The sequence below is a fragment of the Myxine glutinosa genome, chromosome 14, assembly GCF_964187855.1.
Source record: "Myxine glutinosa chromosome 14, kmMyxGlut1.1, whole genome shotgun sequence".
In the NCBI taxonomy this organism is placed as follows: Eukaryota; Metazoa; Chordata; class Myxini; order Myxiniformes; family Myxinidae; genus Myxine; species Myxine glutinosa.
Genome location: NC_136274.1, coordinates 79,976,807 through 79,995,444, shown reverse-complemented (window position 1 = coordinate 79,995,444; position 18,638 = coordinate 79,976,807). Strand labels below are relative to the sequence as shown.

The 18,638-nt window shown below is 47.7% G+C and overlaps 1 protein-coding gene across 5 annotated transcripts in view; it reads right to left on the bottom strand.

Annotated features, from left to right (window-relative positions):
- The window catches only part of EP400 (E1A binding protein p400), a 183,550-nt gene that overhangs the window by 39,033 nt on the left and 125,879 nt on the right, over nt 1-18,638 (bottom strand). For all 5 annotated transcript variants that reach the window (XM_078768379.1, XM_078768380.1, XM_078768381.1 and 2 more), the window contains 7 exons: nt 18,487-18,570; nt 17,991-18,134; nt 7,453-7,497; nt 7,168-7,324; nt 4,619-4,755; nt 3,439-3,540; nt 375-548 (listed from right to left, as the gene is read on the bottom strand). In XM_078768379.1, the coding sequence (XP_078624505.1) occupies nt 375-548; nt 3,439-3,540; nt 4,619-4,755; nt 7,168-7,324; nt 7,453-7,497; nt 17,991-18,134; nt 18,487-18,570 (843 nt within the window). The remainder of the gene's footprint in view (nt 1-374; nt 549-3,438; nt 3,541-4,618; nt 4,756-7,167; nt 7,325-7,452; nt 7,498-17,990; nt 18,135-18,486; nt 18,571-18,638) is intronic.

Below are 18,638 nucleotides of genomic sequence, written 5' to 3'. Positions count from 1 at the left end.
TTGGGGCCAATAAGTAGTGGTAATAGTAAATGTTACTATCCATCAAAAGTTGCCCTGAAGGCATGACGAGTAAACCACAACTATGCTACTTTTTGTCTAAACAAGGCTAGGCAGTCAAATTACCTCCACCCTCAAGTACACCCATGAGCTAAATGGGGTTTTTATCAACAATACAATTCTGATGTGGTAATTTTCCTGAGAATAGCATAGTTTCCAGTTGCTTGGAATTAAAATCCTCAAAATGCTGCTTATAGCCTGATTTGAAGTTACAACCCGAGGGATGCCAATCCAGTGTCCCCAAGCACTCGGTCACCATTGCACCTCAAAGTTGACCACAATTTCACAATCCAACTTTGTAAACACGCAGATTGCACCTTTCCCTCCTCCCGCAGCATGATGACCGACTCGTAGCGCTGGCGGCAGCTCTTGGGTGAGCGGTATGTCCAGCCCTCCAATTTCACAATGTCGCTCACAAGGTCCCAGTTGGGTATGTGGGCTGGAGATACCACTGCAAGGTTGAGTTGCAGTTGAAGGAGGTTTTGGATAGCCTGTGATGCAGTGAAACAGGTGTTACGGATAAACAGGATAAACAGGATAAACAGGTGGGGGTTACGGATATGGGTGTGAGAAATGGAGAAGGTGAAAGGATTTTGGAGTTTGCTGATGGAGCTGATTTGTTGATTTGTAATACTCAGTTCCAGAAAGAGGATAATAAGCTTGTTACATACACGTCAGGTGGGTCGACGACAACCGTTGACTACCTGATGGTGCGTAGGCGAGATAGGGGGCACCTACGGGACACAAAGGTGATCCCGGGGGAGGCTGTTTCACAGCACCACTTGGTTGTCTGCGACATAAGGGTGAGAGGTGCGAGGAGAGCTCGGCGGGTGAAGTACCAACCGAGAATGAAGGTGTGGAGGTTGAAAGAGGTGACAGTAAGGGAGGCATTAAAAGAGAGGCTGAGTAGGGTAGAGGATGATGTGGTTGAGCTTGAAAGTGGTTGGATGTCAATGAAAGATAGTCTGTTGGGAGCCGTTGGTGAGGTATGTGGATGGACAAAAGGACCACCGAGGCACTCGGAAACATGGTGGTGGGAGGAAGAAGTTGGAAAGAGGATTGACGAGAAGACGAAGAAGTTCAAGGAGTGGCAGAAGGCGAAGGGTACGGGAGCAGAAAAAGCAGAGCATGAAAGTTATAAGGCAACCAAGAAGGCTGCAAAGAAAGAGGGAGCAAAAGCGCAGGAGGCATGCAGGAAAATGTTTGGAGAACGCTGGGATTTGGAAGTGTCAAAGAGCGGTATTTAGGATTGCAAAGCAGATAGCGAAAGAGAAGTGTGATGTGATGGGGGTGAGTTGCTTGAAGGATGGAGTGGGACAAATCGTTGTGGACCCAGATGGAATTAAAGAAGATGGAAAAGATATATGGAAATGCTGTTGAATGCAGAGAATGAATGGGATGGCAACATAGAGAGTAACCCAGTTTTAGGACCGGCAGAGAAGATAACTGAGAAGGAAGTTGAGGAAGCGAAAAAAGCAATGAAGAGAAGAAAAGCGGGAGGGCCGACGGGAGTTGTGGGAGATATGTTGAAGGCAGCAGGAAGTTGGGGTGTGAAGAGAATGACAGAGATCTGTAATCTGGTGGTGAAAGAATGCTGCATTCCAGTGGATTGGGAACTGAGTACCCTCGTCCCTCTATACAAAGGGAAAGGTGACCCTCTGGAGTGTGGCTCGTACCGAGCGATAAAGTTATTGGAGCATGGAATGAAGGTATTGGAAAGGGTGTTGGAGAGGAGGATAAGGAAGAAGGTGAAGATCGACGAAATGCAGTTTGGATTTATGCCAGGAAGAGGAACGACAGACGCGCTCTTTATTGTGAGGCAGTTGCAGGAGAAGTACATGAAGAAGAGGAAGACGTTGTTTCTTGGGTTTGTTGATCTGGAGAAAGCATTCGATAGGGTTCCACGCAAAGTATTGACATGGGCATTGAGGAAGTTAGGAGTGGAGGAATGGTTGATCAGAGTGGTGATGGCAATGTACAAAAGAGTGCGCACAGCTGTAAGGATGAAGGACGGGAACAGTGGCGAGTTTGACGTGAAGGTGGGAGTGCATCAGGGGTCGGTACTAAGTCCACTACTATTTGTAGCTGTGATGGAGGTGCTGGCTCAGAACGTAAAGGAGGGTGTACCGTGGGAGTTGTTGAATGCAGATGATCTGGTGTTGATTGCGGAAAGTATGGACGGGCTGAAGGAAAAGATGAACAAGTGGAAGGAATGTATGGAGACAAAAGGTCTGAAGGTGAATATCGGAAAGACGAAGGTGATGGCGAGTGGTAAAGCATGTGGTGAGGTGGAAAGAACTGGGAAGTGGCCATGTGCTGTGTGCAGGAAAGGTGTCGGGGTGAACTCCATTCAATGTACAATGTGCGCTGAGTGGGTTCATCAAAAATGCAGTGGTCTGAGAGGGTCATTAACCAGTGTGGCAGCTACATTCAAATGTAAGGTGTGCACAGAGGGAGCTGCAGATGGAGGAAATGTTGAGTTGGATCTTGGAGATGGCGTGAGGAAGGTGTGAAAACATTTTGCTACCTCAGAGACATGTTGAATGGAGAAGGTGGATCAGACTCGGCAACGGTTGCAAGAGTGAGATGTGCATGGAAGAAGTTTCGGGAACTGAGTGGCGTGCTGATGAGGAGTGGAGTGTCGTTGAAGCTGAAGGGAAAGATGTATGCTGCATGTGTGAGAAGTGTTATGATTTATGGGAGCGAGACATGGGTAATGCACGTAGAGCAGCAACGAAGGCTGGAAAGGGTGGAAATGCGAATGGTTCGGTGGATGTGTGGAGTATCGTTGAGAGAGAGGAAGACAAATGATGAATTGCGAAAGATGATGGGAATAGAGCCTGTGATTGATGCTGTGAAGAGGAACAGGTTGAGATGGTTTGGTCATGTGTTGAGGAAGGATGAAAGTGACTGGGTGAGAAGAGTGATGGAAATGAATGTGGTAGGAAGTGGAGCACGGGGAAGACCGAGAAAGACTTGGCTAAAGATGGTGGAAGAAGAAATGCGGGCAAGGGGGTTAACAAGGAGAGATGCAGAAAATAGGGCAAAATCGAGAAGATTGTCATGGGGACCGCAAGGCTAACCCCCGCTCCAGCAGGGAAAATAGCCTTAAAATGCATGTTGTTGTTGTTGTTGCAGTGAAACAGGTATAGGGAGGGGATTCAAGAGTTCGTCATGGATACTTTGCTCGTGGATTGTTGCCTCCTTTACACTACCACACTGATTATCACAAGATGCCCTTCCTCTTAATGAAGAGAAATCTCCTTATGTGAAACCATATTCTGGTAGTTTCGTGTCTATATACTCATTCTGAATACTTTTCCACAAAAAAGCAAACATTTCCAAGCCGGATTATAGGAGCTCGAACTGATGAGTGAGTACCTGCAGAATTGTCCATTCTTCAAAAATGAGCCACTCTGTGCTATCTGGTCCAGCCTCAGCTGGTGGCTTCATCAGTGGCTGCAGGGGTTTGGAGAAAGCCACCTGAAGAAGAGAACATATTACTCAACATATTACTCTTCTACCCCCATTAATTCACCCCAAATCCACTTTTTTTTTGAAATACCGACTTTTTTTCTTTCCTGGAAGTTCCAGCAGTGTCCATGTTTTAAACTTTCCCACCCCCCTGCCTTCCTATGCATCCTCCCCCCCAAGCCCTCTCCCTCCCACAGATCTTCCGTTGTCCCTGTTCTCTGCTGTTGTACTTATGTGCTTCCCTCTCTCTCCCCATCTTGTCTCACGCTCCCTTTTTGTATGTTTTGTGTGTCCGTTTTTTTTTTGTGATTGATGTTAGCTCTTACACGAGCCTCGATCTTGTAAACAAAAAATAATACTAAATAAATAAAAAGGCTCGTTTTTGTTCGTCTTGCACTCAGTCCTCCACACAATATTTCACCAAAGCACATCACTGCTTTAAAGGCATATGAACTTTTAGAAATGTGCACTAAACTTTGTACCAAAAGTACAAAGGTTGCAAATGAAACAAAACACTTCCAGATAAAGGTCGTCTCTGCACAGAATGGCAGCTCAGGTGGAAGGAAGCGTGCCCACCGTTGCAGTGTTCTCCACATATAACTAGCCGGTTGGTAGTTTACGTACTCCAACTGAACAGTGCACCAATGGTTTTCTTGGCCGAGTCAGAAAAATAAATAAAGCAACTTTACCTCCATTCAAAAGATAATTTGATGAACTACAAAGTCTGCAGTGTTGTTGTTGTCGTCAAATTCCCTCCTCCCCCCAACCCCTCCCTCATTCCAAACTTCTACCCACATCAAAGCTTCAATTTGTTATCAGTTACTTGGGATTTATCAAAATGATATTTGGAATCCTGTCGGCTGAAAAATGGAGATTTTACCACTCTGCTGTGGACCAGACTATAGAGAACAACTTAAATCTTTGCTGGTGTTGTTTTTGTAACCAATGTTTACTGTCCAAGTTCCTAAGACCTGTAAGAGGAAACAATGATTGAAGATGAAGTATGGACATGTTAAACCAAACACCAACCCCTTTTGAAGAGGAACAAGAGGGCTGATGAAGTTATGGATCTAAGTATAACCAAGACCTGTGGCTTGAGAAAGGCAGCCTTTTTTTGCTGCTTGGCTTCACGTCGAACCCGCATCAAGGCTGGTGTGGGACGGTCAAAGAGCGATCGTGGAGCAATGGCATCTCCAGAATGCGACTTCTTGAACTTCCTGATCACTGCAAATGAACAAATAAGCAATGGTGCTATGGTAATCTTTTGGGATTCAGCACAAATATAGTCATATTGCAGTTACAGAGGGTGAATAAAATAAATATATATTAAATCTTCTTCATTCTCATTTCCCTTTGTATGGAGTGAGGCCAAATGGTACCAAGCTAATATTGCTCTACCTTTGGTACAATACTTCTCCACTGCCCTATATCGCTAGTCAACTCTCTCCACTCCCCAGCCACCACCATCTTACTTGCATCCCTCCTCAAACAATCTTCCCATCTTAGCCGAGGTCTACCGCTGTCCCTCCTCCCTTGCTCTCTCAACTCGTCTGCTTTCTTTGCCATTCTTTCTCTGGCCTATGGTACACTGAATCCTTTCGTAAGGCAGCTGCTCTGAAACAACTCGCCTTCTCTTTCTGGAAAGCAAATCCAACTGAAGGCAACCTCAGGCCATTCCACAAAGCCCGCAACAAACAAGCGTGTGCTCACTCTCAGGAGAATCAGAAAACACCATCTGTCCAACCTCAAAATTAAACTTTCCAAACTGGTCTCCTTCCTAAAAATATAATGTTTTTCCTGGTGGCACCTTGTCAAGTCTGTCTCTGGTATATGCTCCATCTCCATGCCTTCCCCCTCTTCGATAGGCACCACAGCCGACTCCACTCGTGAGAAGGCCGGATGCCTCAATTCGGTATTTGCTTCCACATCTTGTGTCCCCAACCCCTCACACTTGGTATCGATCCTTCCCCGTCATACCCAACTCCTCGACTCTGTCTTTTGCAGCTGAGAAGCTGGAGAAGGTGCTTTCAACACTCGACTCTGGCAATAATAATGGACCAGATCTCAGATCAGATCACGTGACTCAGCAGAGCTCAATTGTCCTAAGACATAATCTGCTCTGCTGCTCTTGCACATCCCCTCTCTGCTCATTTCACCCTATAATTTGCCCAAGATAATCTTCCATCTGCTTGGAAACATTGTAAACAAAAAAGAAAAATACCATTTCACCTTGCTTCTCCGCCAACTGCCTCAGCGTAAAAATCCCATCCTCCAACACTTTCTAAATGCTTGTTGTTCGTTGCTTATCTGCTGCTCCACCTATTTCCTTATGCTTCCATCAGGAATCTTCTCTTGTAACTTCAGGGCATGACTTGGAAACCAGTCCACCACTCCAACAGAATCTTACCCTCTCTCAAACATGCATTCAACAGCCTGGTCGTCCAACTGACTCCAACTACTTCAACCGCAATTAGCAACTCCACACCGATTTCATCAATGCCAAACACCCTCCTCTTCTGCCAAATGCCAAACACTGTCTGCAACTGCTCTGTAATCTCCATGACTTCCATAATTCCCTTCTATATAGCTCGGTTGCTCCAGCTTGCTGATGCTTCCTCCCTGGTTAGACAGCTCCTTGAAATAGCCTTCCCATACATTCATCAACGCCTTCCTTTTCTGTAACTAACTTCCCGTCTCCATCCCTGAGCACCGTCTCCCCGTTTCACATCCTTACCATTCCAATCCCTGTCTTGGGCAGTTTATAGATAATTTTCTTCCCACCATTTTCGTCTAGCATCCATTCAAATATCATTCCTTGCTTTGTTCACAGCTCTCTTTGCTGCTTTCTTCTGCTGACAGCATGCAGAAACCATGCATGTAGTTCTCCTCATCTATCCTTGATCTTCTCTATCATCCTCTTCCAAACCTCTTCATTTTCACCGACTAACTTCGCTACATCCTCCATCCACCACACCTGGTTTCTATTCCTTGATAATGTACCCCCCTTCCTGATGTTCTTCCACAGAGATTTTCAGCAATTCCCCTAAATGTCCCTCTTTACTTCTTCCACTCCTCCTCCAAACCCTCGGTATGTGCGTTGAAGTCTCCTGCAGCACAAAGCATCACGTCCAGTTCAACAATTCCCAACATCCTCTCGAGTACATTCCTGAACTCATGCTTCTTCCCCCTCAGTCCTTCCTGTCTGTGGCCCATATGCCGAAATTACACACACCATGCCACAACTATCCTATTCTCCCATCTCTCCACTCTCAGCATCGCCTTGCTGATCTCTTCCAAAACCAATTCCAACTACATTACCTCTTCCATCACCTCCTGTGTGTAACAGTGTAACACCCTCCTACCAACCTCCTCAATTTGTCCCCTTTCTATTTGGTCTCCTGAACATACAGCATCTCTCACCTCCTTCTCTGCATTATCACCATCACCTCAACTCTTCTCCCCTCGATTGATCCCACATTCAGAATATCTAGCCTGACATTAAAATATACCGGTATATATATATATATATATACACATATAAAAACCAAAATAAATAAAAGAAATGTATACAGCATTCACCACATTACTTCTGCTCAAAAAAGGATTACATAAGGTAGAGAACTTGGGTATGCTTACCCCCTCCTTCCAGCCTGTGAGTCTTCTTATGGACTTTACGAACAAACACAGGGGGCAGGCGAGCTTCAGGCATCGAGGTACTCTCGTAAAGAAGACCCACCACATGGTCCAGATATGGATCGCCTTCATCGTGAGGTGGCGTTGGTGGGGCCCAGATCTGCCATCAACAAGAGAGACGACCCTAAACAACATTCTCAGGCCGACTCCAAGGAGGTCCCTCATTTTCTCCCAAAACTAAGAGGAAGCAAATTTTCTACATCATACACCCTGCAAGTCACAACGTACCGGCATGATCTCAATGTGTCCAGTGGGACTTTCGTAAATGTATTCCTGTATAACAAAAAAAAAAAAAAAAAAAAATTAAATACAATAGTACAAAAAACATTGATGAGGTTTCACTTTCTGTGGGAATGCAGATAGTTTTTTTTTGTTTTGTTTTTTTGTATACAAGATCGAGGCTCGTGTAAGAGATAACATTGATCACAAAAAGACAAGCTGACACATAAAACATATGATAAAGGGAGCGGGAGAGAGAGGGAAGCACACAAGTACAACATTTGAGAGCAGGGACATCGGGAGATCTGTGGGAGGGAGAGGGCTTGGGGGGAGGAGGCATGGGAAGGGGACTGGCGGGAGTGGAGGGGGGGGGGGGGGGTGAGAGGTATAAAACACAGGGACACTGCTAGGACTTCCAGGAAAGAAGTCGGTATTTCAAAAAAGTGCATCGAGGGTGAATTAACGGGGGTAGGAAAGTTCAAGGTTTTGGATGGGGGAAGAAAAGAGATGGTGGTGAACAGGTGTTTTAAAGACCTGGAGGGAGGAGTGGGATTGAAGAGAGTGAGGGAGTTTGTTCCAGAGGCAGGAGAAAAGAGGAATGAAAGAGTGAAGGTGAGCAGAGAGTCTGGATTTTTGCAGTTTAATCATAAGAGGGTTGCAAGCAGATCTTGTGCTACATGTAGGAATATACACAAAGAATTAAGTTAAGCACCCCTACACAACGAATTAAGGTAAGCACCCCCTAATATATATTCTTTGTGTATATGTATACATTGGCATATATTCTAAGGTATGTGAGATCAAATAATGATTGGTATGACATTAGCAATTATCCATTGATGAAATTGAGTGATCAAAGTGAAAAAAAGTGATTGGTTGAGTCAGTGATCCGATCACGTGGGTCCTACACACGTTATTGACGCAAAGATCGCTAGAGGTCTTCTCAGAACAATGACTGTACGTTAGAAAACATAAACGTCATCCACACTGTCCGTGATGGACCTATAGCTCCATACTTAAATTGAGGTGAAAATATGCCTAAATTTCCCAAAAAATTTCACCTTAAATTATTCAGAATAAAATATTGAAAACGGCATGATTGTTATGTTTTTATGTGACCATAATATCACTTCTCCAGAAAATATAGCAATATCATGGGTATATTACACTGTTTTGACGACAACAAACTTGTAATGTGCGAGGTTGTAAAAAAACGGGGGGGGTGCTTAACTTAATTCTTTGTGTATATATTGGGGGACAGAGCACAGACAGGGCTGGGGGAGCAAGGCCCAAAAGCTTGAGTGACAGAACTTCTTGGAGAGGATTGCTGATAAAGTAGATGGGAGGGTTGTCCAGTCGGTCTTTTCGGAGAGACATAGTAAGAGTGTGAGATTTCTCAGGATTGAAAGACATGTTCCACTTGTTTGACCAGCCTGTGATTTTGTCCAGGTCTGCAGAGAGTGAGGAGGTTGCAGACTGCTGATCTGAGGGATGAGGAATGGAGCGGCAGAGAGTGGAGTCATCAGCAAAGAGATAGAGAGGATTTTCCAGTCAGAGAGATCATTAATGAAGACCAGAAAAAGCACAGGGCCCAGAACACTGCCTTGGGGAACTCCAGCCTGAACAGGAAGTGGAGATGAGAGAAAACCATTCAGGGCCACACGTTGACGATGACCAGAGAGGAAGTCCGCAAGCCATGCGTGGAGATTTTCATGGATAACATAGGAGGGGAGTTTGGTGAGCAGAGCGGGGTGCCAGACCGTATCGAAGGCATGTGATATGTCAAGTGAGACAGCTCTGATTTCCTGTTTAGCATTAAGGACCTCCATCCATTGTGGAGACAGCAGAAGCAGCATGTCCAGAGTCGAATGACCTGGTCTGAATCCAAATTGATGATCCGAGATCAAGCCACTGGAGAAGAGGAAGGATTTGATGCCAGAAGCGATGATTGATTCCATGACCTTGCTGATTATTGGGAGCAGGCTGATTGGTCTGTAGTTGCAAGGATCTGTTTTTGCGCATTTTTTATGTAAAGCGGTAATGTTTGCCGATTTTCAAGAAGATGGCAGATGACCTTGAGCAAAAGAGAGGGTGAAGAGAACAGAGAGAGGGTGAGATAGAGCGGCAGAGCAGGATTTTAGGACTCGTGGGCTGATGCCGTCTGGTCCAGTTGCAGAATCAGAGTCGAGATTTGACAAAAACTTCTCTACCTTGTCAGGAGAGGACAGAGTCCAGGATCAGCAGGGCTAGACTCAGTGGCGTCACTCGGGTTAGTGTCACCCAGTGCGGTAACTCATGGTTTCACCCCCTCCCCCCAAGGACCGCCTCCCGTACCAGACCATACAGATTCCTTAGTAATGTTTTTTGTACTTATGTTACTCGTAATTCCGAGGAACGAGGCACACGAGGCAGTACGGAGAAAGGAACTTCGCCCGCACAGTTTGGGACCAAAGCTCGGCTTCTTGACGGCTTTCATGCAGAAACAGCAGAGCATGAAAGTTATAAGGCAGCCAAGAAGGCTGCAAAGAAAGAGGTAGCAAAGGCGCAGGAGGCATGTAGGAAAATGTTCGGAGAACGCTTGGATTCAGAAGAGGGTCAGAAAGCAGTATTCAGGATTGCAAAGCAGATAGCGAAAGAGAGGTGTGATGTGATGGGGGTGAGTTGCTTGAAGGATGAAGTGGGACAAATCGTTGTCGACCAAGATGGAATTAAAGGAAGATGGAAAAGATATATGGAAATGCTGTTGAATACAGAGAATGAATGGGATGGCAACATAGAGAGTAACCCTGTTTTAGGACCGGCAGAGAAGATAACTGAGAAGGAAGTTGAGGAAGCGATAAAAGCAATGAAGGGTAGAAAAGCGGGAGGGCCGACGGGAGTTGTGGGAGATATGTTGAAGGCAGCAGGAAGTTGGGGTGTGAAGAGAATGACAGAGATCTGTAATCTGGTGGTGAAAGAAGGCCGCATTCCAGTGGATTGGGAACTGAGTACCCTCGTCATCCCTCTATACAAGTGGAAAGGTGACCCTCTGGAGTGTGGCTCGTACCGAGCGATAAAGTTATTGGAGCATGGAATGAAGGTATTGGAAAGGGTGTTGGAGAGGAGGATAAGGAAGAAAGTGAAGATCGACGAAATGCAGTTTGGATTCATGCCAGGAAGAGGAACGACAGACGCGCTTTTCATTGTGAGGCAGTTGCAGGAGAAGTACATGGAGAAGAGGAAGAAGTTGTTTCTTGGGTTTGTTGATCTGGAGAAAGCATTCGATAGGGTACCACGCAAAGTATTGACATGGGCATTGAGGAAGTTAGGAGTGGAGGAATGGTTGATCAGAGTAGTGATGGCAATGTACAAAAGGGCGCGCACAGCTGTAAGGACGAAGGACGGGAACAGTGGTGAGTTTGAGGTGAAGGTGGGAGTGCATCAGGGGTCGGTACTAAGTCCACTACTATTTGTAGCTGTGATGGAGGTGCTGGCTCAGAACATAAAGGAGGGTTTACCGTGGGAGTTGTTGTATGCAGATGATCTGGTGTTGATTGCGGAAAGTATGGATGGACTGAAGGAAAAGATGAACACGTGGAAGGAATGTATGGAGACAAAAGGTCTGAAGGTGAATATCGGAAAGACGAAGGTGATGGCAAGTGGTAAAACATGTGGTGAGGTTGAAAGAACTGGGAAGTGGCCCTGTGCTGTGTGTAGGAAGGGTGTCGGAGTGAACTCCATTCAATGTACAATGTGCGCTGAGTGGGTTCATCAAAAATGTAGTGGTCTGAGAGGGTCATTAACCAGTGTGGCAGCTACATTCAAATGTAAGGTGTGCACAGAGGGAGCTGCAGATGGAGGAAATGTTGAGTTGGATCTTGGAGACGGCGTGAAGCTGGAAGGTGTGAAAACATTTTGCTATCTCGGAGACATGCTGAATGGAGAAGGTGGATCAGACTCGGCAACGGTTGCTTGAGTGAGATGTGCATGGAAGAAGTTTCGGGAACTGGGTGGCGTGCTGATGATGAGGGGAGTGTCGTTGAAGCTGAAGGGAAAGGTGTATGCTGCATGTGTGAGAAGTGTTATGATTTATGGGAGCGAGACATGGGTAATGAACGTAGAGCAGCAACGACGGTTGGAAAGGGTGGAAATGCGAATGGTTCGGTGGATGTGTGGAGTATCGTTGAGAGAGAGGAAGACAAATGATGAATTGCGAAAGATGATGGGAATAGAGCCTGTGATTGATGCTGTGAAGAGGAACAGGTTGAGATGGTTTGGTCATGTGTTGAGGAAGGATGAAAGTGACTGGTTGAGAAGAGTGATGGAAATGAATGTAGAAGGAAGCAGAGGACGGGGAAGACCGAAAAAGACTTGGCTAAAGATGGTGGAAGAAGAAATGCGGGCAAGGGGGTTAACAAGGAGAGATGCAGAAAATAGGGCAAAATGGAGAAGATTGTCATGGGGACTGCAAGGCTAACCCCCGCTCCAGCAGGGAAAATGGCCTTTAAAATGCATGTTGTTGTTGTTGTTGTTACTCGTAATTCCCATATATCACTGAATGTAATGGCAATATTAGTGACATAAACAACTAGCAAAATTAAAATTACACCTTTAAATTACAATATCACATGCACAGCCTAAATGTATTTACATTTCCATAGTTTCATGTGGTTAAAGTGAAAATTCGGTAAGAAAACAATCGAATTCGAAGTAAAAACGTTTAAGAACTACATCAAAATTATGTTTATTTTAACGTTGAACTTTATTGTTACATGAGATACATTAATGGATTAGGTTTGCATAATCAATAACGGCCCAAATAATGTAGAACTTGTAGACAAATGCATATGGAAATATACTCATAAATTAAATAATACCATAAAAATAAACAGGAACAAATACACAAACATTTCAGCACTTCGTGAACATCTCGACTAATTCATAACTTTCCTTTTCTGGCCTTCAAAGCTGCGAACTTGTGAATCACTTCATCGAAATCAATGCCTTTCGCCAACTCACTTACAATTGATAATATCGCAGCTTTGAAGAATTCGAATAAATTCTCGCTGACGAGTGAGTGAACCATCCATGACCGCATAATTTTCTCACCATTTGGCATCACCTTGTAAAACCACTCTTTTGAAAGCTGGCGCACATCTCCCTTTGCTTTTTCATCTTGCCTTGCCGCAACACTGAAATGCCCATCTTTGTTCTGGAAAGCACTTCCCCTTTTGATCATTTCAACCCGAAAATGATCTGGAACTCGTATCTCCCAGAAAGAAACATCACATAAAATTTGCAAATCTTTCTCCTTAACGTCACTAATCTCATTTACAGTATCATGGCTAAACTCACTTTCAGCACTCTCTTCTGCTTCAAATTCTGCCATTTCCACTCCTTGCTCTTCTGCAGAATGCATGCTAGCATCAGAAGAATCAGCTTTATCAATTGGAGACTGACGAGCAGTGTCTTTTGATGAACCCTGGCCATCATCCGGTCTTTTGACATATTGAAGCAGCCACACAGACAGACAGACAGCCACACACAGACAGACAGCCACACACAGACAGACAACCACACACAGACAGACAGACACACACAGACAGACAGCCACACACAGACAGACAGCCACACACAGACAGACAGACACACACAGACAGACAGCCACACACAGACAGACAGCCACACACAGACAGACACACACAGACAGACAGACAGACACACAGACAGACAGCCACACACAGACAGACAGCCACACACAGACAGACAGACACACACAGACAGACAGCCACACACAGACAGACAACCACACACAGACAGACAGACACACACAGACAGACAACCACACACAGACAGACAGCCACACACAGACAGACAGCCACACACAGACAGACAGCCACACACAGACAGACAGCCACACACAGACAGACAGCCACACACAGACAGACAGCCACACACAGACAGACAGCCACACACAGACAGACAGCCACACACAAACAGACAGCCACACACAAACAGACAGCCACACACAGACAGACAGCCAGCCACAGCCCGCCACACACAGACAGGCAGCCACACACAGACAGACAGACACACACAGATAGGCAGCCACACACAGACAGACAGCCACACACCGACAGACAGCCACACACAAACAGACAGCCACACACAAACAGACAGCCACACACAAACAGACAGCCACACACACACAGACAGCCACACACAGACAGACAGCCACACACAGACAGACAACCACACACAGACAGACAACCACACACAGACAGACAGACACACACAGACAGACAGCCACACACAGACAGATAAATATAGTTGTAAATTGCTTAAATGTAATTGTAACCGTTAAGATTCCGGTTATGTAATAGCGGAGCACTGCGCAAATGAGATCTCAGGAAACCTTGGGTCTCGTACAGAAGCCGTTTATTCGTTGGCTCCGTGAAACTACAACATGAGAAACGAGCATGAAATTACCGACAGATCTCATTACAATCTACAAAAATTGCAATTCACAATTTCGGCTTCGATACAAACAATTACACTTCTTGTCGTTCTGTACGAGAAAACAGCAATGGCGAATACGGACCGTCGACAATGATTACACATCAAATCGAATTCTTCCAGCTAAAGAAACAAATATCCTATAAACGACCAATGTGATAAACGTTTTATGTATCAAGGAAACGAATGAGATTACTGATTACATACTAACTATGGATCCTTCATAATTAATCTCTCACAAGACTTCAGTGTGCACTCTCAACACGATGATCCCAGGTTCATAGAACAAACATGGCCGCCACAAATCGCGTCACCACATGATCGCGCTCCAGATCGTGAAACTTATAAAGACTTCACTAATTAAAAGATGGAAATAGCTATGGGGCCTAATGTTGCCGGTGTACGTCACAAAAATCAATATGTAAAGTGCTGTAAAGAAAAACAAGGTGTGAATCACCGTTAAAACCTCATTCCCACAGCTGCTACACCGCCATAACCTTTAGCATGGCAAAACCGAAATGAAAGGTTTGCTTGTTTATGAAAACTCATCTGGTTGGCAGTCATTCCAGTAATATTTCTTAGATTATATTAATATTGAAGCGCGGTGCGACGTGCGCGACTTGCTACCAAGGAGGAAGCGGACAACACGGTTAAACAAAAGTGTCTTTATTGACAAGAGGTCACTGAAGCACTGGCGTCTGGCGCGCTCCGGGCTGCGCACCCAGTGTATATCCTGAGGCCACGCCTACCCCTCGGGCGTGGCCGCCGCCCACTTGGTGCGCGGAATGATGTCACCATGCCAGTGGGCTTTCGTGTCCACCACACGCACCCCCCCAGAATTCCCGCGCACCTGGAGGGCCAGTTTGCGGGGCAAACGGATGACCCGGCCGAAGCGCCCTCTGGCGACCGGCGGCGTCCGGGGTGCAGGGATGCCAGCTGGGATGCCCCCGGCTGTACCCGGGATGGGTGCCGGACCAAGGGTCGGCGTGCCGGCGGTGCTGGGCGGTGCCGGGGGTCCGCCCGCCGGGGGGCGACCCCGACGCGGGGGCCGAGCCACCGGCGGTGGGTGGTCCACGTCAAGGTGGGCCGGCTTGAGTCGATCCACCGAGACACGGTCGGGAGTACCGCCGATGTCCAAGGTGAAGTATTTCACCCCGGTCTCCAGCACGCGGAAAGGCCCTTCATACGGGGGCCGCAGTGGTGTCCGGTGGGCGTCGTGCCGGACGAAGACATACTCCGCGGTGCGAAGCTCCGGGGCGACGTGCGTGGGTGGGTGCCAGTGGTGCGCCGTCGGCACCGGGGCAAACCTCCGGGCGGTCTCCTGCAGCGCGGAGCGCTCCTGCGCCGCGGACCAAGGTGCCGTGGGGTCGGGGAGGAACTCGCCCGGCACCCGCAGCGGTTGTCCAAAGACCAACTCCGCCGCGGATGCACGCAGGTCCTCCTTGGGCGCCGTCCGGAGGCCCAGCAGGACCCAGGGGAGCCTGTCGACCCAGCTGCCGTCGCGGAGGGCGGTCCGGAGCGCGGCCTTCAACGAGCGGTAGAACCGCTCGCACAGGCCGTTAGCCTGGGGGTGGTAGGCCGTGGTGCGGTGCAGCTGGACCCCGAGCCCCCGCGCGACCGCCCCCAGAGCTCCGAGGTGAACTGGGGGCCGCGGTCGGACGAGATGTCCAAGGGGGCGCCGAACTGGGCGACCCAGGTGGCGATGAACGCCTGCGCGACGTCGGCCGCCGTCGTTGACGCCAAAGGCACGGCCTCCGGCCACCGGGTGGTGCGGTCCATCATGGTCAGGACGTGGGTGAAACCCCGCGAGGGGGGCAGAGGTCCCACCAGGTCCACGTGAACGTGGTCAAACCGACGTTCCGGCACCGCAAACGGGGTCAATGGGGCCTGGGTGTGTCGGTGCACCTTCGCGCGCTGGCACGCGAGGCACGTCCTGGCCCAGCCGCGGACGGCCTTCCGGAGGCCATGCCAGACAAACTTGTCGGCGATCAACCTCTGGGAGGCCCTCGTGCCCGGGTGGGACAGGCCGTGGATGGAGTTGAAAATCCGGCGCTACCAGCCTGCGGGCACGATGGGGCGAGGCCGCCCGAGGGAGACGTCGCACCAGAGGGCCGTGCCCGTGCCGTTGAACGGCACCTCGGTGACGCGGAGGCCCGTAACGGCGGTCCGCAAGGCCTGGACGTCGGGGTCGGCGGCCTGGTCCGCCGCCATCCGGGCATAGTCGATGCCGAGGTGGACCGCATGGGCAACTGACCGGGAAAGGCAATCCGCCACTGGGTTGTCCTTCCCCGCGACGTGCCGGATGTCCGTCGTGTATTCGGACACGACCCAGAGTTGACGCTGCTGCCGGGCCGACCACGGCTCGGCGACCTTGCCCATCGCGAACACCAGTGGCTTGTGGTCGACGAAGGCCGTGAACGCACGGCCCTCGAGCAGATGGCGGAAGTGCCTGACCGCCAGGTGGAGCCCGAGCAACTCGCGGTCGAAGGTACTGTACCGGCGTTCGGGCGGGCGAAGCTGCCGGCTGAAGAACGCCAGCAGTTGCCAAGCTCCACGCACCCATTGCTCGTGCACCGCGCCCACCGCGTTTGGTCAGCCGTCACTGACCACCCGAAACCGCCACAGCCATGGCAACCAACGCGGTAGCGATAAAGCTCCCCGAGTTCTGGGAAGCTCAGGCGGAGATCTGGTTCCTGCAGGCCGAAGCCCAGTTCAGGCTTTGACGCATCACGTCGGGGTCACCAATGAAGCGCGGTGCTACGCGCGTGACTTGCTACCAAGGAGGAAGCGGACAACGCGGTTAAACAAAAGTGTCTTTATTGACAAGAGGTCACTGTAGCACTGGCACGCTCCGGGCTGCGCACCCAGTGTATATTCTGAGGCCACGCCTACCCCTAGGGCGTGGCCGCCGCCCACTTGGTGCACGGAATGATGTCACCACGCCAGTGGGCTTTCGTGTCCGCCACAATACTAACAACAAAATTGTTTTGTAAAATCTTTCTACATTGAATTACAACATTATTAGTTACAACATTATTAGTAACTGAGCAGAAGCCTAAAGCCTTTTTTATTTTCTCCTTCTTTTCCTTTAATTACTACTTCATTCTCAAAAAAGTTATTGATACAGGTTCTCAAATAGCAATTACCACAATATTGTAGCTAAAACACCAGAAAATTTGACAAAAGCAGCGACTATAAAAACACCAGCGGCAACGAAAACAGCGCATGCTTGTAGCACGTGCAGACGAAACCACGTGATGCGAAGCGTCGTTGTAATTGGGTAATAATGACCGCTCTGACCGGAGCGCATTAGAAGATTCAAAAAGTAAATTAGCATAGAGTTTTAGCCTTGTAGGTATATCGATACATGTAAGCTGGGCTTACGGAAAATGTTTTTGTCGTTATAACTAACTACAGGGATATTTTTATAAAAAATAAAAAATTCCTGCTGAAACACTGCAAAAAATTTGGTGTCACCCCCTCTGATAGTGGCACCCGGTGCGGTCCACACCCCCCTAGTGACGCCAGTGGTTGGACTGCGAATGTGGGTACAGAGAGAGATGGGTTCGGGACACAAGATTTTGAGGCAAACACAAGAGTTGAGGCATTCGGCTTTGTCACGGGCGTTGTCAACTGTGTAGCCATTTGAGGTAAGGGAGGGGATGGAGGGGGAACAAACACCAGAAACAGATTTGACCAGACGCCACCAGGATTTGGAGGAGGCAGACAGGTTTCAACAGTCATTCACAATATCAATTTTCTGAAGATTCATAATACAAAGACCCAAATTGGTCCTGTAGGCCTGTAGTTCTGTGAATTCAGCCCTCCAAAAAAAGGTTGCAGATTCACAAAAACCCTAAATTATAAATGTGACCAAAGTGCTTTTTGTTATCAAGTCCCACCATGAGTAAGATGCTCATCTGCAAATTAAAAAGTGCAGAAGGAGGAGGTGGGGAGAAAGTGAGAGGTGGGTGGTCTTCAAAATTGCAACTCATTTCTACATTTGTAATAGAAAATGGCCTCATACAAAGTACTAATTGCACTTGGCTAACCGTATTGCTCGCATCCTCCCGACTGTAAGTAAGCATGGCCATTTCCTCCTCCTCTTCCTCCTCTCGCTTCCGCTTCTCGGCTTTTCTGGTGACTTGCAACCAGTTAGCTTCCCACCCCTTCTTCAACCCATCAACCACTCGTACCTGCAATTACAAGAATCTGGTCATTCCCTCATTCAATTAAAGCATAAATCTGCAAAAGCTTTCTGCTGATCATTACTTCTGAATTGTCCTACTTGGTGCTACAATTTGAGCACTTGGTTCTTGATTATGGAATCCCAAGTTAAAATCCAATATATTATGATCATTTATTTGTCCACAGTCGACTGATCATGGGAAACATGGAGTTTGGTTCGAGCTTGAACACGTTATGGGCTGAGAATATGCTGGTCGAGACCAGGAATAAAACCTTAACCCTTGACATGAGGATAGTCCTCACAATGGACTTTTGTGTCTCAAAACTGTTGCTCAGTCGGCTCAAAACAAACAATCTTACCAGGAGACGAAAGCGATCGATACAATAGATATGCTCAGTTTCTTCTTCCAGGTAACTCAAAGCAAACTTCTCAATAGGAGTGAGCTGCCACCAGGGGGAAGAAGAGAAAAAGGAAACACATATTTCGTTGAACTTGCTGAATGCACAAAAAT